Genomic DNA, 21594 nt, shown 5'->3' with positions numbered 1-21594 from the left:
CTTACTTTACCCAAGTAAGTAATTAACAACACGGTTTTTTTTTTTAGTTACAGTCGAAGAGCCTAGCAAAATGCCTCTTCAGATAATTAAAGTAACCACACTTCAAAGTTAAACAGCAGCACACATCTGAAAAGATCTCAGCATTCCTATTCGTGAATATCCGCGCCTCTGTCGTGACAGTCTTTAAGTCAGCATAGGGCAATTTCAAAAAGCACCCTCAACAATGTAACTTCATTTGTAGTCCGTGTGGAGTGGTGAATTTTACCACAGCACTCGAACGCAGCAGCTGCTGTTTGGTTTCCATGGCAACGGTTGGCCACAGATAGGACGATGGTTTACAGTAAGTGAAAGAAATAGAGGCAAAAATACACCATTTGTTGTTTCAATGTTCATAACTGACAGTATAACCGATTTTGTGGCCTGTCCGTGAACTTTTGTTGTTTTAAAACCCGCTTTGAACCGGTTTGTGCCCGGTATGAACTCACGGGACGGTCATGGCGGTGAAATTCAAGTTAGCATGTTGTCAGAAAACGTATTTAGTATTTCCAGTGTTAGTCTGTGTTAGTAAAAACAGTTCAGTTCTCTGAATGATTCAAAATATATATTCATATGTCTGTCAGCAGTTCGAGTATTTGTATACCGTGATAGTTTGAAGACACTTAAAGGATGCTAGAAATATATTTCAGAATGAAAGTGAGTTTTTTAATTATGTTCTGGGTTTCTCAAACATCACAGGTGTATGTTTACAGGGAACTAGAGCAGGTATCAAGATTGTGATACTGGGTTTAAAGTTGATTTGGTTGCAGCTTAAATGTGTTTTTTTAACCCTGAAAGTTTCTGATGAATCTAAAAAAAAATTTAGATTTTTTTTTTAAATGAAAAAGTCCCAAATTTCAGCCCAGTCTTATGTACTCTAAGGGCCTGTCAATCATTAAATATCCATAACTCGAAGTTAAATCTTTGAATAAATTTATTATACAAAAATCAGTGGATTTTTCTTTCCAGATTTTATACGAAAAGACCCAAACTCCTCTTTACTTTGCCTACATTGCTAAATTAAATCTAGTGTTATTTTTATGGTGCTAAAAATAAGAAGTTTATTTATGTGGGACAGGATTGCTCTGAGTTTTCGTGTTTTAAAAAGTACTTTAAGTCACGTGACTTAACAGGCACGCTTTAACTCAACTTGAATTTATGAAAACAGAATTCTGTTTTTGTACATTTAAGCTTTGAACACTTTTTTGGCCATGAAAGTAAAGACATCCTAATTATTAAAAAAACCTGACTATTTCAGGTCATCAGGATCCTGTTTTTAACCGACTTAAAACCATGTTTAACAACACACATGACTATTTAGTTTTAGTTTTCTAATTAGCATCTACTATAAATTAGTATTGATTGAATAATTTGTGATTAGAGATTGAGTGAAGCAGGTTAAACCAGCCTGCAGCATTGATTCCCCCCTAACTCCTGCTGACCTGCTGAGAAGACGTTTTTATTAGAAACGGATTCAGATGAAGTTCAAAGGAAAATCTGTTTCAGTCACAGAGGATTTGATCCGCCGGCGCGCCGAGCACAATGAGTGTGAGATCTTCTCACTGGAGGAAGTTTCTCTGCATCAGCAGGACATCGAGAGGATCGAACACCTCGACAGGTGGTGCAAGGAGCTGAGGATCCTCTACCTGCAGAACAACCTCATCCCCAGGATCGGTGAGACGGGCCTCAGTGTGGTTAGAACCATTTGAAGGAAGAAATGACTGCATTTTAGTGTTGGCTTGGTCTATTTACTGAAATATCACCAGTTATTATGAAAGTGAGGTCTTGAGAACAGTTGTGGTATTTATGTTTGGGCCACTACTACTTGGGCTGAGTTTAGCTGACATCAGTCAGACGTTAGATGTGTTGTCACATCATCTTACCAAGGAAAACATTCACACAGATGCTTTTGTTCTCAAAAGGTCATCAGCTGCCTCTACAGGAACTTTGTGATTTTGTGTTTTTGTTCGTTTAGAAAATGTTGGCCGACTGAAGAAGCTGGAGTACTTGAATCTGGCCTTGAACAACATTGAAGTCATTGAAAACCTTGAAGGTCAGTGCATAGCGTATGTACGGGCTTTAATTCAGCGCTTGTTTTTCTGTCCTGTAAACATGTAAACATGTCGCCTTTCTGTTTCCACTTCCCGCTCATCAGGCTGTGAGAGCCTGCAGAAACTGGACCTGACGGTGAACTTCGTGGGCCGCCTGAGCAGCGTGGAGTCCCTGAGACACAACATCCACCTCCGAGAGCTGTTTCTGGTGGGGAATCCCTGCACGCAGTTCGAGGGCTACAGGCAGTTTGTGGTGGCTGCACTGCCTCAGCTCAAGGTAACGTCTGAGGTGGATCCTCGTCTACATCCAGAGAGGTGGAGGCTGCTGTTATTTGTTTGGGTTTACTTATGATTGAGGCAGCTGAGCTCCGTCTGGAAGATTCTGATGACAAAGTATTTGATGAAAAAGTGTCTGCAGGGATTCAGTTAGTCTGATGTTAAAAGGTCAGAGCTGAGAACACTTCAGTGAAAGCAACAGCCAGTGAAGCTCCAGGAGAAAAATGTGTGACAGTCGTTTAAAGACCACTGAAAGCAGTTTGGTCGTCAGGCTGTGAGCTTAAACCCTGATGGAGGTTCAGAGTTTGAGTCCCAGCTCTCGCTCTGTGTCCTCAGAGTCTGGACGGGACAGAAATCAGCCGGTCAGAACGGATCCGAGCCTCGCAGGGTCTGGAGGAGGCGAGGAGGCGCGTCGCTGAGCAGGAGCAGGAATACCTGAGGAGGAGAGCTGAGGAGAAAGAGGAGGCGAGGAGGAAGGAAGCAGGAGTTGAGGAGGAAAAGAAGGAGAGGAAACCAGGCTTTGATGGCCGCTGGTACACCGACATCAACAACACAGCGTGAGTGAGAAGATAAATCGTTACTCTTGTACAGAAAGTTTCGGAGATGCTGCCATTCCAAACTGCAGTGAGACAAGATTTCACTTTTTATTAACGTCCTTGTTAATACGCATGATTATGTTGAACAAATCTGGTCTCAAACAGCAGAATATTCAAGTCAAGTAAGTGAAACTGCTAAAATCAGGAGGAAGAGGGAAAAAAGGGACAAATATGTTTGCTGTGTGGACTAGATTTGGCTTATGAGCCTCTAATTGGAACCAGTCACTCTCATATCTGCTTTACACTTAGAGATTTGTTTTGGAAGTAAAATATGTAAAAGTGAAATCCAGAAAACGTGATTTCAAGGAAGCTGTTGCTGATTTTTGAGGCTCAGACTGCAAACACTGTGTCTCCTTTAGTTTCCTGGTCCCTGAGGCGGACTAAAGACCTCTGACGAGGATGTCACGTATGTAGAGGCGCTCTAGACGGTCAGAGGTGTTGCTAACTGCGATAGAGGGCGTGAAAAGTAACAATAAGTGATGATAACATCTTAAATTTTTTCTAAAACTATAGGGAGTCAAGATCCAGGACCTTTACTGTCAGTGTGCAGCCACAGCAAAATTACTCTTATGGAATCTTCACGTGATTCATAGCAACACTTACAGGTCACCCTGATGAGTTCAGGTGATCGAAGAGTCTTTAAACTGTCTTTACAAACTCAGTGATGACCTAAGACCTTCTGGTTTCATCAGTCCAGAGTCAGAGAAGAATAAGGAGAACCAGGAGTTGAACGAGAACCCAAAGAACCCGGAGGAGGATGAGGAGCAAAGGGAGCGCGAGTTCTGGCACACACCGTGCAGCTTCACCCCCGAATCTCGTCTAGAGGCTCACCGGCACCTGGAGGAGAAGAGGCGGGCCAAGGAGAAGTAAGTGCCGTGAGATCTGAGCACCACACTGACTTATTTACTCAACTGTTGTAATGAACTCACTGGTTAATCAGGCTGTATGAAATAATGAGGTCAGTAAGGCCCAGACAACAAATATGTGCCTTGTACTTGTACAGGAGACATAAAAGAAAATTAACAGGCTGTTTCAAAGTGTCAGCTACAAACTTCTTGGGGCGGGGGGGGGGGGTGCATGGAAGAAAAAAACACTCTAAATTTATCTTCATTAATCAAAAACATTAAAAACATTTACTTGTGTGACGTAAAACACATGCTCATTTTCATATGGTGTTTTTTTGGATGCAATTCACTAGTTCAGCCACCAGATGTCTCTATAATCACACCTGAAAACTCCACAGCAGCAGATCCCGAATGGTGGGATTTCTGTGCCGGTCAGAGATTACTATTTGTCTGACTGGCATAAATTAGAGGCGTGGCTTATATTTAGAGGTGTGGCCCCTGTGTTTGACAGGTATGCTGAGTGTAGCTGCTGGGTGTCTGGTAGGCCTCAGGTCTGCTTGTGTGCACTTTTTGTAATTACCCTCATGCGCACATTTTAACTGAAACTTTCACCATTAGGGGGCAGCACTTTGCTTTGTGTTGTGTGCCACTGTTTTTAACTCTTCTTTTTTAGCCGTTCCCATTTTCCTCAAGACATTTTCTTTTTCATGTTACTCTGTTAGAAAAGAGTGTGCTATTAATGACTTTCCTCTTTAAATAAAGGTTATACTGACTCGCTGCACCACCTTGTGGTACAAAGTAATACTATAAAACAAGTACAGCCTGGCCTTAGTTCAGCTTCAGGCAATCTCTCTTCAGCACAATACAGAAATGCTTTGAACAAAAGTCATAGCTGTTGTTTCTTCATATTCTTTTGAAGCTTTTAAATATTAAATTAATCACAGAAGTTTCACAATAAAGATATTTAATGTGATTATCGAGTTTCCTGTGCAGTTAATGGTGCTAACAGACCATCATCCATGTCGTGAATGAAATTCTAGTATTCTGTCAGGAGTGTGTGATGCACCCGTGCAGGCTGTAGACGCAGCTGGTTGTTCAAGCTGATAATTTAGCTGTTCCAACCTCGTGTCCAAATATCATCACTTCCAGCTAAAAAACGCTAATGTAGACGCTTCAAGATGGGTGATGCCACGATGGCTCCGCCCATCATTTATAAAGACTTACTAAAACCTTAAAACAGGTGGAAGAGTACAGCTGTCTGAAATGCAGCTGCTGTCCACAAACTTTTGGCTGTATTGTCTTTTTTTCTGTGACGTTGACTTTGTTAGCCGATTCACCAGGACAACACTTAATGTATTTTGAGTCGAGGATGCGTGAAGCAGCATGAATCAGACAAATACGTTGGCTGACGGGCAGGATGAGTCTGCGGTCCAGCTCGGACTGTCGGGTTAATGAGGAGCTCTCAGACGAACAAAGTGTTCTGTACCCGAGGCGAGGCGGTGGCGTCAGAGAGACGAGCGGGTTCAGGCGGTCAGGGAGGATTTTGTTCTGTTGTGTTTGTGACGAATGACTCGGCCAGTGAGCTCGAAGGTGCCAATAATCCTGAGTGATTTACATCCAGGTGTCAGAGCGGGACTGACTGATGAGACTCAGTGGCGACTGTTTACTGAAATCTGTCTAAAAACACCGACCCTGAAGCCCCGAAGCCTAAATATACAACAAACAGGCGTTAGAGGAACAATATTCTAACTAAAGAAGAGTTTGTACAGTCTGCAGTGTCACAGCTTCTGATCTGTGCTGCTGCACATTTAAAACTGCAGCTGGAGGAAGAATGAACAAAGAAGAAAACACGAAGACGCTTTAACATCTTTAAAACACATAACAGCAAAGTGTGCAGTGGAGTTAATAAAGAGAAACAGGAGACGATGGAAGCTGCACTTTCACTGAACTGTTAGCATGTTAGCGAAATTAGCAGGTTTATATTACAGGTTATGTGTAATGTTGCTGACTTTAATGAACACTGATGGATTATATACTTTTTTTTAAATTCAAGCTTTTGGGCCTCTGAACGTCTAGTTTAAATAAACTCTTTGAGTTCAAGCTGAAAGTCTGCACTTCAGTCTTATCCTGAAGAGGAAACAACATAAAAAACGCCTGTCCAGATATTTATGGACCTAACTGCATAAATGTAAATGTTTGATGTCATTTACAAACAATAAGGAGCATTTAGAGTCTAAAATGTCCAGATTTTCCAGTAAATTATTAAGTTTTAGGGATTCATATGTTCTGTATGTAAAGCATGGACTGTGTGTTTACACTGTATACTCGGTCTGTGAAGGTCAAACTGCCCAGCTGCCACACACTCTGCAGACTAATGACTCACACTAAAGACATAACTGGGGCATTTTGAGGTGTTTCAGGGCAGATTTGCTGACGTGTTCGTGGTTTTGATGTTGTGGATGTTGTTGATGTCAGACGGCTGTAGAGCGTGAGCCGGTGGTTCGTCACATCAGTCGTGTGGGTGAAATGACGGCGGTTTGAGTTCCGTCAGTTTCAGAGCTGACAGCACAGAAAAATTAACTGTGTGAATACTGAGCTTCCTTTTGGTCTGCTTTAAATTCCTGTTTATAGATTTTATTCTTTATATGATATAATATATTATATATATATATATATATGTGTGAACATGGACCAGAGGTACGGTGGCCCCGAGAGGTCAAATGTACTGGAACTTAAGAAAACGCCAGCAAACAGAAAAATACTTCAAAAGCAGACAAAACACAAACGAAATAGAAAAAAACAACGAAGTGACGATGAAAAACATGAAGGATGGAGACACTGATGATTCATCAGTGTAAAGTAAGAAGAAGCTGCAAGGTTGTGTGTGTTTCAATCACATGATTCATATAATACTGTGTTTACTATTAGCTGTTTACTGTTAGCCTGTCGCTCCTGCAGCCGGTCCGACACGCTTTTGTCTCCCCAAAAACACTTCTGCTGTGTTTTGTGTGATTTTGCAGCATTTTAGTATTTGATGGTGTTTTTTTGAGTTGCAATGGATTTGACCTCTCAGGGCCACCGTACAGAAGCCACACTTTTTAAACACACTCCGGACAAATTAAAGTTACAGCTCTCTCTCTTTGCTGTTAGGTGAAGGCTTCAGACTAACTGCTGATAAAATGGCAGAGGCGTGCTTGTAAAAGGACTTTGATTTCAGGCACCTGTGTTAATCTGATGAGCTGTGATTAGCTGATTATACACGAACTCTCTTTAAAATATAGCTGCTGACTGTTTCCTTTGCAGTGGCCCTACTCGTCCAAGCCACTCGTGTCTTCTGCTTTTACACCAATCAGATTACAGCGCTGGTCTGTCATGAGTCTAATTATTTTGCTGTAATTAGTGCTCACCTGTAAGGTGACCCTCTTACCAGGGTGTTAATTGAGTATGTGTAGTGTGTTAAACATCTGCTTCTCAAAGTGTTTCTGTCCTACACACACACACACACACACACACACACACACACACTTTCCCTGTCAGTATGCTGATATCAGCCTGCAGCTGTGAGGTTTCCCTCACTGAGAGCAGCCCAGTCAGAGTGCAGAGGCTCAGAAATGCTGATTATTTCAGTTTACAGTGAACGCTCCGCTGTGGGAGAAAAATGGTGCAGATTAGCTGGAAAATCACAGATTTTTGTAACCATGTGTGTGGTTTGTGTTGCACTTTTTACGACTTCATTACAGCTTTGTGAGTTCTTTGCAGCCAGGTTGATGTCTTCCATGTGAGAGACCGGTGGCAGTGACAGTCTGCTAGCACCAAAGCAGTAGGACGGAGGTTTTCAGTGTAGCATCGCGTTCCCCTTTGTGACTAATTTTACTCTCCGGACTGCCAGCAACCTTCAGCAACCACTCTCAGGTAGTCAGCAAATACACATCAGTTTGTAGACTGGAGGTTGCCAGCTGGTCTCCACGCCTGTCTCCCTGTGAAGACCCTGGACGGGACTAATATGTGCTGGAGAGCTTGTGTCTCAACTGGATTGGGAACAGGATTTTTGTCATCCTGGAAGAATCAGAGGAGGTGGCTGAGGAGAGTAAAATCTGTCCATGTCTGAATAGAGATAAGCAGAATAAAATGGATGAATTGATGGTAATAAACACTTGGATCTGTGTGATGTCACTGAGAGCGGATATCCCTAATATGGTAATCAGAGGCACACAGCTCCGCCTACTTTTAGTTTGTGTCTTCTTTTAAGGATATAGACACTTTAATGATGTTTTCATTCAGTGCCTCTGTGTTTAAAAAGATTGTCCTGACTGTTGTTCTGATCCTGACTGTCTGTCCCCTGTGGAGCTTTTACCTTCCTCAGGTCCTTGCAGTGTCCTTGGGTGAAGGTTGAATTCCTCCCTTTTCCTTCCTGTTTGAGGAATATCATTTTCATTCTCGCTCTTCTTTGTTTCCACGATTCGGTCTTGTGGAGGCAGAACTGTAGCTGTGATTAGAGACCATCCAGATAAACTTGACATGTAATAGACGTGCAGAATAATAAACACACAAAGCCTGCTCCTCTGGGGTCGCTCCGAGCTTCCAGTTCACGGGGCGATGAACCCCGCTGCAGGCTCTGAATATTAAATCAGCACCTCTGGTCACCAGGAAAACATTCAGCGTCTCTTAGAGGACAGAAGGCCAAAAAGCTCCAGTGATTCTATTTGTCCACCTGTTCATTCAAATCAAATCAAAATTTATTTATATAGCACATATTAAAACAACAGTGTTGACCATAGTGCTTCACAGTCAATAAAAACATGAGACAGTTAAAACAAACAATAGAAGAGGACAACAAACAATAGGTAACAACGCAACAAGCTAAAACAGCCAACTAGACAGAATCAAAAGCCAAAGTAAAAAAATAAGTTTTAAGACGTAATTTAAAAGACTGGATAGACTCGGCAGTGCGAATATGAACGGGGAGGTTATTCCAGAGTCTGGGTGCCACGGATGCAAAGGCCTGATCGCCTCTCGACTTCATTCGAGTCCTAGGTTGTGCTAGGAGCCTATGGTTGGATGATCTAAGTGCCCTGTTGGGATTGTATGAATGGAGTAAATCAGAAAGATAACTGGGCGCTAAATTATTCTAAATATTAAAAGTGAACAAAAGAATTTTAAAATCTATACGATATTTAACAGGGAGCCAATGTAATTTGGCTAAAATTGGAGTTATGTGTTCATGAATTCTCGTACCTGTTAAAAGACGCGCCGCTGCATTTTGAATTAACTGGAGCCGGCAAAGAGAGGAGTGTTGGAGGCCCGAGTAGAGGGAGTTACAGTCGTCCAATCTGGATGTAATAAATGCGTGGATAAGCTTTTCAAGATCTTTTAAAGGAAGGAACGGTTTTGCTTTGGAAATCTGACGCAACTGGTAAAAGCTGTTTTTTACCACAGTGGACACCTGTTTCTCGAGTTTAAAAGAGCCATCCAGGAACACTCCGAGGTTTCTTACAGTGGACGAAAGATGGCTAGCGAGAGGGCCTAGGGCATCAGCTAACTGGTCTAGCGGAGTGTGACTACCAAAGACTATGATTTCGGTCTTATTCTCGTTCAATGTAAGGAAATTATGTGATAACCAAATTTTAACTTCATGCAAACAGTTGAACAGAGGTTGCAAAGAAGCAGTCACATCGGATTTCAAAGGTAAATAAATCTGGATATCATCGGCATAACAGTGAAAGGAGATGTTGTATTTACTAAAAATTAATCCCAAGGGCAACATGTACAAAGAGAAAAGAGCAGGACCGAGCACGGACCCTTGAGGCACACCACAATAAATAGGGGCAGAAGCCGAGGAGTGTTGCCCCATAGCAACAGAGAACGACCTCTCTGAGAGATAGGATTTAAACCAAGATAAAACCGCACCTTTGAGACTAACAACATGTTCCAATCTTGATAGAAGAATGTTGTGGTTAACCGTGTCAAAAGCAGCAGATAAGTCAAGTAAAACTAAGACCACAGAATATCCAGAGTCAACAGTTAAAAGAAGATCATTAAAAACTCTAAGTAAGGCTGTCTCTGTGCTGTGGCGAGGTTTAAAACCAGACTGAAACTTTTCATTAATACCATTTGCATCTAAAAAGGCCTGAAGTTGTTTTAGAACTACCTTTCTAAATTGTAAATTGTAAATTTATTACAGTTACAATGCACGTAAGCATGTTTGTCACATGGTCATTCCTCCAACTTTGTTCTCTTTGTTTACTTTGAAGTGACGATGTGGAAAAATGCAGATGTTACAATGACAGTGTGTCTTTTTTATTCTTTGGAGTGTTTCAGAGATATAAGTCAGGATTACTGCCAATAAAATAACTCTTCCAGCCAGCATCATCAGCAGGATTTAAATTCATAGTATGCTCGTTACCCCCGAGATCTTCAGCCTCATAAAGAGATGAAGGAGCTCAGCGCTGGCCTTAGATCTGTGCAGATGTCGCTATGACAGCCTCCATGGTTCAAGCTTCACATCACGATGTTAGCAGAGCCTTTAATCCTTACATCACTGTGCTTGTTTTTATAAAGCCTTAAAGATGAAAAGTACTTTTTGTTTTCTAATTTCTGAGCTATTTAATCACTAAATAAGATGCAAAATAAGCACTGATGCAGCACCTCATGTAATCTGAGAAACAGACAGGCTCTGTGGATTCTTGTCAACATAAAATAAAAGCTTTTCTATCCAGTGAGAGAAACTGTGAGGTCTTTCTGGATAACTAAGTTCCAGTTTTTTTTGAAAATCTTGTCAATAATTTCCTCTGTGATCTTAAACAAAGAGCTGGGTGTCGTTTCCAGGCGGCACAGAAACATCAGACTTTGTGTTTCAGTAAAACTTGTTGAGTTCTGCCGTCGTGGCTCCTGTGACGTAAACAGAGAGTATATCTCAGGATAAAACGAGGTTTCACAGCACTGAGGCTGGTCCAGGATCAGTGGATGCTGTAATAAATTGGCTGTTTGCACAGCGAGGCCTGACACATCTGCTTTACTTGGTCATTTTTCCGCTTTAGGCAAAGGTTTAAAAAAAACCTTTCTATCTACCGTCCGCTCGTCTCGCTGACCTGTGGACGCAGCGCTGACTCACAGCGTTTAGCTTTCATAACACCTCGAGCCACAGAGTCACAAACAGCTGAGCTGTGTATGACGAACACCGCTGCTTAATCTCTGCCCACAGGAAACGCCTCACATCAGCCCAGAGGTGTTTCAGCGTGTCGGGCTTCTGTCACATCCTCTCCTCTTCATTTGTTATGTGAGATGTTAAATCTGCACAGTCTTGAAATGTAATCCAGCCTCAGTCGTTTGCTGAGGACGGTTGGATTTAGAAGATGTGAGGTTACACCTGTGGATAATCCTGGTGTGATACAGGTGATAGTCTACCTACTTATCCACATCACAGCAGCATCCCTGGCCAGCGCGCTGTCCAAGCAGAAAATCAGGTTGACACGGCGTTGCCGTTTTTACCGCCTCCTCACGCACGGCTGTCAGAGCGCGCTGACTTGATGCGTGCAGTTGGGCCGTCACCGGATTGTCAGGAAAGATGAATTTCCTGGTCCTGAGGTGGATTCTGCGATAAGGTCAGCCGGGAGACGGGCCCATGTTAAATGGCTGCTCTGTTCGTCTGAGAGGAGGGAAAACACCACACAGAGGTGTTGCCTGGCTGGTGTTTATCCATGACAGTATAGATAGCCCTAAGTTTGTTACTGACCCTCTTTTAGCCTCTTTCATCTCCTCAAACTCTACAGGGAACTAACGAGACCACTAAATGCACCAGTGCGCCTGTTTTCTGCTACAAGCAGTTCACTGTCAGAGTCTTTTCTACCTGATGCAGGTAAAATGACGACTTCGGAGCAGTTAAAGTGAACCAAAACAGTGATGCTGAAACCAGATATCTAAGATCACTGTTGTCTTTTGTTTACAGAGTAAAGCAGTAGAGTAACGACACTGTGTCTGCGTTGAGTTTGCTCCAAATAAGAAAACACAAACACCTAAACGTTCATTTTACAGTTCAAACCTCAAACTGGAAAAGCTGCACAGAGCACATCCAACCGTCCGTCCATCTTTTTCCACTTCCAATGAATTTGAATTCAATTCAGTTTTATTCATATGTTGATAAATGACAACAGTCACCTCAGGTGCTTTATATTCTAAGGAGCGACCCAACAATTTAAAGTTACCTTAAAATATTGATCTGTTTTAGTGCTGGTGTCTTCTTGGTGTCGAGCTGTATTTGAGCTGTTGTGTAATCGTGGTCTCTGGCTCTCACAGCTCCTCTATGATGGATGACTTTGCCCGTGTGCTGTGTGTCACTGTAACAGCAGCAAACAGATGTTGGGTTCAGAGGTGCTGCAGCACCTTACTGCCCTCCGCGTGGGGAATGCAGCTGTGAATCCGGCATGGATTTGGACTTCTCTGCGGGCCGCACGGCTAACTGAGCGCTGTCTGAACAGATCGCCCTCAGCTCTGGAACTGTCACCTCTGACGTCCCCATTACTCTGCTCTTTGACAGATGCACCCTTAAAAAGATAGAAGTTATGGGTTTACAGCTCAGGCAGCCACACTGGGACCTTGACGAGTCGACAGTATGTGGCATCGAGGGAAAAGCTGCTGTTTGAACAGAAAGTGATGGAGATGCTCATTCTGTTTGGATAATTTCTGTCAGCCTCACCTCAGACTAACACCACCACATCCAGGAAGTGACTGAAATATAAAGGAAGCAGTCATCACTTTGGACTCCAGTGGAAGTCAGAGTCCTGCGTCATTAAACCCCGACTGATGCTGAAGGAAAGCCCAACATGAAGCTCTTAGAGTCTAAAATCATCACTTTCACACTCACTTTGAACCATTTACGGAGCCCTCGGATCCTGAGTGGAAGCAGTTTGTGCACCAGAAACAATCAGATGGGCCAAATCAGTAAAACTGTCTAATCAGCTATAAAAACAAACCGAGAAGATAAAGCGTCCATTTATAAACCTAACAGTTAGAGCACTGTCACAGAGGCAGCATTCACCCTCTCTCTGTATATTCACACATTTCAGAGACCTGCTAAGCACTTCCAGGAACTCTCTGAAGTCTGCGTGACCCATGTGACGACCTCGCCTTCTGAACCCCGCTGATTCGACTCTTACAATTCGAGGGCCGTCACACAGATGACCACGAGGCTTCTCCACAGTTTCACTTAGACTCATTATCGCTCGCTGCAGCCAACCACTCCAATAAAAACCACGACCTGACATCCTCCGGTTCAGCACATCGAAGCCTCCTCAAGCACGCCGTCGCCCCCCTCTCCTGCTTCCCTCCCTCTCCTTGGCTGATGTACGGCTGCGGAGGTCGCGGCGGCCGACCCTCTGCAGAGCGCTAAACACTCACCCACCTGGACTGCTGACAGGTTCATCTGCTGCTCGGTGGGCCTAATAGACAGGCTGATATGAGGTGTGTGTTTCCCCGTCAGCGCTCGTGTCGCCGTCTGCTTCTCGCAGCTAATTGAGCGACCGGTTGTGCGGCAGATGGTGATGAGAGCACACCGAAGGGATGACTCTGGGACTTTTCTCAGTCTTTAGTTTTTCCACATCCATAATAATAATAATAATAATAATAATAATAATAATAATAATAATAAGCTAATAATTTTAGCTTACAGCTACTGTTAAGCTACACTTAGCAAACGGTTTTACTGCTAGCAAAACATTTAGCTGATAATTTCCAGTTTTTTATGTTTCATTTGGTAATGGTTTTAGCTAGCTGTTTAAGTGTTCAGCTGTTTCATTTCTTTATCCGTATTTTTAACTGGCAAATTCAACTTATGCGCTTTTTCACAATCTTATGTAGTTATTTAAAATTTTTATACTTCATGTTTAGCCGCTAATTTAATTTCTTTTTTCATATTTTTAACTTCCATAATAATTTCCACTTTTATTTATAATTTTGATGAGCTATTTCCGATGTTAATCTGATATTTCTGTATGAAGCTAAAAGTTTTGTTTCAGTTTTCAGGACAAGTGAAGAGAATAATTTGTTAGCAAGCACCTTTTTTTAAAATCACACTTTTAGAGCTTTTATATCATACCTGTTTGAACCGTTCATTCTTTTGCACTTTTATATTGCAGCTACCACTTTTTGGCTCACGCCTCTTCAGGCTCACTCAGATTAATCGGTAGTTTCTTTTTTTGTTGTTGTTGTTTTTCAGATTATTCCACATAATCGTGCTTGGTGTTGGAACCTGCAGGGGTTCTTCACCCTGTGTTAGGCAGGTTAAACTACGTTCATACTGACTTCATGACTTTCAGCCTTCGAGGTGCCTGCACTGCTGTGTTTCCAGGCTTCAGCCTACACAAACATACTCCATTACACATTATATTTCTTTTTCTAAGGATGCTCCTGGAGGGGAGGGCAATCTTTGATCTCCAAGGTACTATGACTCCAGGTGCTGTCACCTGTAAGTCCACTGTTTAAACACCCTGACTTCATTTGTGATCTGCTCACACTGCGCTGTTTCTCTGCAGGGGGAAGGAGAAGAAGCCGAAGGCCCCGAGGACGCTGATCACTGCTGACGGACGAGTCTTGAATATCAATGAGCCCAAGTACGAAATGAGAAACAGAAGCAGGTTTTCCATCCTCACTGTGATGGCATGTTTGTTGCAGCAATACATGACAACTTGCTGATGATTGGGATCAGATCTTTAAGTATAACATTTTAAAGCCCTGACTGATCAACAGGTTCAATTTGTATTTTGGAAACAATTATAAAGGAAAGAGCTGCAGGTCCACAGTTTCTATCACAGTTCTTCTTCATATCTGTCATGTTTTTACTTTGGCTCAGTGAGGCAGGTGAAAACTTATCAGGTGCTTTTTCTGGTCCACTTGCTGTCGTCCTGTTGGGGAAAAACATGAACGCTTGCAGGCAACCCCGCTCCTCCTCCATTATCCAAACGGTTTATATCATGAGCAAGGCCACAGGGGTCGAGGCCTTAAAGCGCGCCTGATTTCATTGGTAATCTGAGCTGAGGACACGCTCGGGTCAGGAATATATGCTTTATGTGATATATCACCTTACTGCAGCGGGGCGACAGCACGCCGTGCTTCACTGCAGCCCGTCTCGTAGCAGCCAGCTCAGTAAAGATGCACACAAGTGGCCGGGAACGTCACACGCTGCAGAAACAAGTTTAAGCCATAAAATAATGTGGGTTTGACCAACCTCACCGTCAGGGTCGTCTCATAACATCCAACTTTAGAGCAAAAAGAAACACATTTACAGCCTCCTGCAAAAAAAAAAACAACAGTTTGGGTCTCCACAGCTAATTTTCTCCTTTTTAAGCCCGCATAGTTTTAACTAAATACCCTGTTTGGATTTTAAGTTGATGTCTGTATCGCAGCTAGAATCACAGGACTGGAAGGCACCAACAGGAAGTCTACTGATCGGACTTTATCTTCAGTCATCTGTCACTTATGGCTCCAAAAATGAACATCGTGGTGACAAAAACTCTGTCTTTGAGCTTTCATAATAATTTGTCCATCTATTATATACAGTCTGTGGAGGCACGGTGTAGATAGCAGTGTTTACATTAAGAATCAGTGTCATGTGTCCTGGTTTGAACATCTGGATTGTTGCTCTCTGTGTTGTTAACAGGCTGGATTTCTGTCTAACAGAAGATGAAGAAAACAACACGATTATCTTGGACCTGGAAGTTTACAGGTAGGAGCACAAACTCTCTGCAGCTTCGTTTATCAAAGTTAAAAACTAATCATGTCTTGAAATAGGGGTTCAAATGGACTGAGCGAACAGACCTGTTTTATCAATCCATATTTAATGGTGAGACACAGAGTTACTCTCAGTTTTGTCAAATAATATTGAACCTTAGATATCGATAAAGGAAAAAGCTGTACCTCGTTTTATTTTAAAATGTAACTTCTTGCTGTAAATGAGATCTGTGTCTAGTCATAGTTTGTCTTCGTGTGTGTTGTGTAGCTGGTTTCTGTCTAATGTGGTGGCTGTTTGCACCAAATCCGATTTACCGCAGCCACATCGAGTCAAATTGATTTAAACTGTCGGAGCTCAGGTTGGGAAACCCATCACGGTGCTTCTTTCACAGAGACGGGCTTTTAGATGTCCGACCAAAACTCTCCACCCGATCAGCTGATCAGCGTCTGTACCTGTCTGTGTTTATAATGACTGACCTTCCTCTTCGCACAGACACATGGACACCTCTTTGATCGATGTGGACGTTCAGCCGTCGTACGCCAGAGTCAGCGTCAAGGGAAAGGTGCGCTGTAAAGCTTTTATTTTTATACTCAGATTAACTGGCGACCTTTCAGATTAGGTGATGCCTAATTTGAAGTTTAGCCTGTGCGTAGTTTTGGCTGCACACTCTGAACTTTACAACAAATCCATTAATTTGGGGCTTTTTCCATCATAAAGGGCAGCAGCAGCCACTTAGAGTCGGTCATTAAGTCTTTGTCAGCTTGTTAAGTTTGTTGTTCAGACCCTCACTCACCACCGTTTCCATCATGCAGATATTCACAGTCACAGTTACGCTCACCTTACTCGTACCTGATTGGACACTTTTTCCCGTCAGAGCTGTCTGAATACTTCATGGCGTAGATTCGTCAAAGAGCTGGAAACATTCCTCAAACATTTTGGTTCATATTTTTATGACAGCATCACAAAGTTTCTCCAGATTTGTCAGCTGCACATCCTTAAAGTGAATGTCTCGTTCCACCACAGCCCTACACTGCTCTGCTGGGCTGAGACGTGGTGACTGTGGAGGCCATGTGACTACTGTGAGACAGTCAAAGAGAAATGCTTTCAGCTTGAGCATAAAAATAGCCCCCACCTCATGACACCAGCAGCAGCCTGAGCCTTTCATACGAGGCAGGTTGGAGCTTTGCTTTCATGCTGTTGGCACCAAAAATCGAGATTCATCACATTCAGAAACGCATAAGAAAATGATTCAGTGCAGTGAAAACGTTTCACAGCCAACTCAGTACAATGTGAAATTTTTACCTGGACGAGTGTAAGAGAATTTTAGCTGTCCAAACTCTGCTGTGCATCTTAAAACCAAAGAAAAGTGAATAATAATAGTAAATATTCAGAAGCAGCTCTTTGTGCACAGTTCTTGGTCGGTGCCTCTTAGATTGGTCGTTTTTCCCCATGTTTGTCATCATATTTAATGTTCATGTCTCTGTGTTTTTGTGTCTTGGTCACTTCCTGTTTGAAGGTTAGATTCTGACGTGACTTCCTGTCTTTGTCTTTGCTCCTACACCTGCTGCTGTTTGCACCTCGATCTTCAGTCAGACCTCTGAGTCTTTGTCTTTGCTTTCCTCTGGTTGTTCACTTTTGTTTGTTGCCGGCTCGTGTCCTCAGAGCTCCAGACTCCACTTTCATTCTCCTCTCATTCACACTGGAAGCAGGCCAGTTTAACCACAGACTGCTGCTGTCAGCCAGTGAAGGTCCTTGTGCTCAAGGGCACTGCGACAGTAGTTCTTGATGAAGATTTTCCTAAATGTATTTCCATGTTGCTCTGGGATTCAAACCTGTGAATTTTGAAGGCTCTAGGAGCACAAACAGGAACAAATCAGCAAATCTTTTCCCGTGTTGCTGAGTTGAGGTAACTGTGCACATGTTACTTGCAGTTTGAGGTATTTGTACTTACTGCAGATATCTGTTGGCCTCTAAAGTTTACAGGAAGCACTTACCAAGCAGTATGTCCTGCATAGTGCAGCTCTGATTTCTCACAGTGAGGAGTTCAGAGACTGCAGGCAGCAGCAGACTCGCTGCAGGCCGACACCAAACTGGAGCAGCTCCCCTTTCAGCAGCACCACAAAGCCAGAGAAGGTCTGAGATGAATGCACATATTTCTGTCTGCAAACAGAAACTGAGAACTAAAGTTTTCAAATTCATTCGCTGATGAAAAATATGATTAATTTTGAGAAGTTGGTGCTTCTAAAATCTGTGTGTATGTTTACAGTAGCTTCATATTTTGACATTGAGGTGACTGGCAGAGGTAGCATAAGTGTAAGTGTGCAACATGTTTTTACTAAATCAGAGTAACACAGCTATTTACATTAAAAATCTGCAATGTTTTTAAGGTTAAGTGTTTTTAAGTGTCTTTGCAGAACGTGTGGGCCCAAGCACATAGTTTACATACAGAGCTTTAAGGTTGGTAATAAATCTCAGTGCTTCACGACAGACCCAGCATATGAAAGCATTGAAGATGCACATGTATAAATAACATGTTCATAATCCATCACTGCCATGAAAGTGCAAGAAAGAAGTTTCGTTTTCATCTCAAAGGACAGACCGACTTTCATTTACCAGTTGAATGTGACCTGAAGAAGAGGGTCATCAGTATTAATTCCTAAATACAAAGAGAGTTCTGAAAAAGTTGGAATGTAAATAAAAACAAACTTCAATAATATCCAGGATTGTTTATATATGTAAAAATATATAACATACATCAAATATAGCAGTGGTCCTGGAACCGAACCCTGTGGCACACCTTTAGTTATATTAAGCATGCTAATGTAAAACAAACAAAGGAAGAAGAATAAAACCAGGAAGACAAATGTTTAAAAAACAGGTAGCATGTAAGAACTGTAAAGTTGTGTGGCCCATGTCATCATGTAACGCATGGAGCAGTGAGGAGCTCACCCAGCTGCTATAAAGTAGCAAAAGTGAGACTTCTGACCAAACCTCCTCGAGCTCTTCTCTTTTTCTCCTACAATCTCAGTTTTCCGCTGTGATTTGAAACACTGCCTGTTAATGCAGAGCTCTGTCTGCAGTGTGGAGGATGTACGGACGACTGACTGCTGTGATGTTGCTTGTTGGGAGCAGCGGGAACGTGTGATAGATGGAGGAGCAGATTTACAGAACATAACAGGCCTCCAGAATCTGCTGAATCATCAAACCTATGTGACGTCGGTATTTTTGGAAAGAGTTTTAATATGCCTACTATGAATTCATTTCCCAGATGGAAACTGTTTTTTTTCTCTGTAAAAATGGCAGCTGTCCAGAACAAATGCACCACAAATGTGCTCTGTTCAAGCACACACCTTTACGATCAGTAATCAGTCGAGTCTCCTGCAGCAGAAGTGGAGCCGCTGCAGCCCTGCTGGAGGTTTCCTGCAGTCTGACAGGTTTATTGTGACAGGAGCCTCCGTCCTGGGCATCCACAGCATTTTCTCCCACGTCTTCCAAAGCTGCTAATTTATTTATGTTTTTAGGAATTGATTTCTGAGGAAAACAGTTACTGCATATGTATTCAGTCATATGAACAACAGCACCTGACATATTTAGGTGTGTCATTTATTTAACAACTAAAAAATGCAGAAGCCATGTGTGAAAAACCGATTCCATCCCGTGAAACTTGTCGAACCACTTTCAGTGCAATAACCTGCAGTAATCATCACTTCATCACTTCATCAGTCTCTCACATCGTTGTGGAGAAATCTTAGCCCACCTTTTTTTACAGCATTTGTTCAGTTCATTGAGATTTGAGTGAATTCATTTATGCACAGCTCAGGTTGAGGTCTGGACTTTGACTGGGTCATTGCAACACTCTGATTCTTTTCTTTGTAGACTTGCTGCTGTGCTTGTGATCATGGCGTGATGCATGACTCACTTTGAGCCAAGCTTCATATTTGACTCTTTAATACTTTGGCATACAGAGGAGTTCATGGTTAACTCTGTGACTGCGAGGTGCTCGAGTCATCAGCCTCCTCCACCATGCCGACAGTCTGTCCTGATAACTGTTTGGTTTCCAAACATCTCCACTTTGTCTCGTCTCTAATCTGTGCTGCCATGTTGTTTTTAAAGAGAAGAGGCTTTCTCCCTGTAACCCTCCAAACAAGCTAAACTTGTTCAGTCTTTTTCTAATTGTACTGCCATGAACTCTTAAGATGCAGAGTTCTCGGGTTTCTGCTGTTTCTCCGAGCATTGCACGCTCTAACCTTGACCGTAGTTTATTCCAGTTCTGTTTATTCCAGCAATCCTTTCCTGTGAAAGTAGTAAAGATGTACGTTAGTGAGCTGACCATGAACACCTCAATGACCTGAACCAACATTGTAAAAAAGGGCCAAGACTCCTCCACAGTGACGTGAGCACTGATCACATCACTGTCAGTACTGAAAAAGAGAAGTTAAAGTCATTCCTGCTGCAGGTGCGGTGGACTCAGTTTTTCTCACGGCTGCAGAGAGTCCTGTGAAGACTTTTCTCACGTCTTCAGGGAAGACTGTATACAACTGCAGCCGTCGTTTTCAGCCCCAGATGTTGCTGCTTTGCATTGACTTCTGCTGCTTTAAGCCTGGTTAAACAGCTGTTTCACCACACGATGAACTTTTTCCCCTCATGAATTCGGAGCCCTGCAGCTTCTGAGTTCTTCTTCTCGCTGCCAGACTCCTGAATGTCATGGCTGCACTTCAAGCTGTTACAGTGTTTATGGATGGCTGTTGTGTGCCAGAGGTCGTCCTGATTGGACGGGCGGGGTGATTTACGCAGTGATACATCAGTCCGGGCTTTCAAAATTCGTTTTTAATACGAACTCGTTGAGAAGAGCGGGGAGAATTGACTGGAGGAGCCATCTGTGAGGAGTGTATATCACATCAGACACGTCTCACACTCTGCAGCTGAAGAGTTTTCCTCCTTAGTGTGGCTTTCCTCACATTCCCCCTCATAATCAAATTGAATTAAATGAAAAAATGAAAAAGTCAAATTTTATGCCCGATTTGTCGTCCCACATGCTTGATTCTGGTTTCCATAGGCTTCCTCTCCTGTGATTGATCGCCGCCGTTCTGTTTTGGAGCTATTCTGGTCACTCTCTCTCGAGTCCTTTCTGGAAAGCGTACCTATAAAAAGACCCGCTAATGATTAAAGTCATTTGACACACTGGGATGGCGTCGGTGCCAGATCAGCGCATTAATCTTACTAATTAAAGTTGTGAATAATTTACTCTGCAGATATTTCAGGTGGTTCTGCCGGCCGAAGTGAAGCCCGACAGCTCGACGGCTCAGAGGTCCCAAACCACCGGACACCTCCTCCTGACAATGCCCAGGGTACGTACAGGTACACGTCACACCTGAGCCAGGTACGGGACGCTGCAGCAGGAAGAGGTTAAAAGGCTGCTGCAAAACTTCACAGAGAACTTTTGCTTCTTTGGGATGTTTTCTGAAAGGTTGGGACGCTTTGTAAAAAGTCAGATTACAGTGATTTATCCTGTTACAGTTTGAGCGCTGATGATTGACTGTGTGTGGACCTACGACTGTTCCCTGTTCTTTTTTCACTCGTTCCTCTGAAGATCAGTCGTATTAAACTCAGAGTTTTAATAAAGAAACTCTTTACTGCGTCTATAACAAGAAAAACAGGTGCTGATGCTGCAGCATCGCAGCAGCTGCTGCTATTAATCCTCCATATGGCTGTTAAATCCTGCAGCAGAGCGCCTGTAAAGAGTTCAGAAACCAAAGACTGAAAGCTGTTTGTGTCGTCTTTTTCTTCTTTTTCAGGCTGAAGGTGAAATCAAAGTGACGAAGACCGTCCCACGTCCACCCAGAGTGCGTCAGAACAGACGCAGCGGCGGCTTATCGGAGGATGATCAAAGGTAGCTTCAGTGCACAGAGCTCATGATCACACATCCACACACTGTTGGACAGGAAGGAAACAAATATTAACCTCCAGTTTCTTTTTAATAATCTTTATGATGATCTAAGAAAGCAAATGCAAGGATGGAATAAAACATTAGAGATAAAGAGACGTAACTTTAAGCACCGCGACAGATG

At 42.8% G+C, this 21594-nt stretch overlaps 1 protein-coding gene and 1 long non-coding RNA gene across 4 annotated transcripts in view; one reads left to right on the top strand and one right to left on the bottom strand.

Moving 5' to 3' along the window:
* Window positions 1-20: 20 nt before the first annotated feature.
* dnaaf11 (dynein axonemal assembly factor 11) overlaps window positions 21-21594 on the top strand; it is a 29571-nt gene continuing 7997 nt past the window's right edge. For 2 of the 3 annotated variants that reach the window (XM_040049383.1, XM_040049384.1), the window contains exons 1-10: window positions 21-1710; window positions 2012-2089; window positions 2192-2364; window positions 2700-2920; window positions 3652-3825; window positions 14331-14408; window positions 15455-15520; window positions 16019-16088; window positions 20779-20874; window positions 21322-21416. In XM_040049383.1, coding sequence (XP_039905317.1) covers window positions 1515-1710; window positions 2012-2089; window positions 2192-2364; window positions 2700-2920; window positions 3652-3825; window positions 14331-14408; window positions 15455-15520; window positions 16019-16088; window positions 20779-20874; window positions 21322-21416 — 1247 coding nt within the window. In that variant the 5' untranslated portion in view covers window positions 21-1514. Of the gene's footprint in view, window positions 1711-2011; window positions 2090-2191; window positions 2365-2699; window positions 2921-3651; window positions 3826-14330; window positions 14409-15454; window positions 15521-16018; window positions 16089-16549; window positions 18395-20778; window positions 20875-21321; window positions 21417-21594 lie in introns of those variants that run through there. The other variant, XM_040049385.1, reaches the window with a different exon arrangement.
* On the bottom strand, window positions 11718-13400 carry LOC120744860. Its single transcript, XR_005698471.1, has 2 exons — window positions 12497-13400; window positions 11718-12344 (listed from the first exon to the last, which is right to left on the bottom strand). It is a non-coding gene; the product is annotated as an uncharacterized LOC120744860 (long non-coding RNA).

This window comes from Simochromis diagramma, unplaced genomic scaffold (genome assembly GCF_900408965.1).
Source record: "Simochromis diagramma unplaced genomic scaffold, fSimDia1.1 OVJJ01000355.1, whole genome shotgun sequence".
Taxonomy (NCBI): domain Eukaryota; kingdom Metazoa; phylum Chordata; class Actinopteri; order Cichliformes; family Cichlidae; genus Simochromis; species Simochromis diagramma.
The sequence above is the reverse complement of the archived record's forward strand: the minus strand, read 5'-3'. Positions and strand labels throughout refer to the sequence as shown.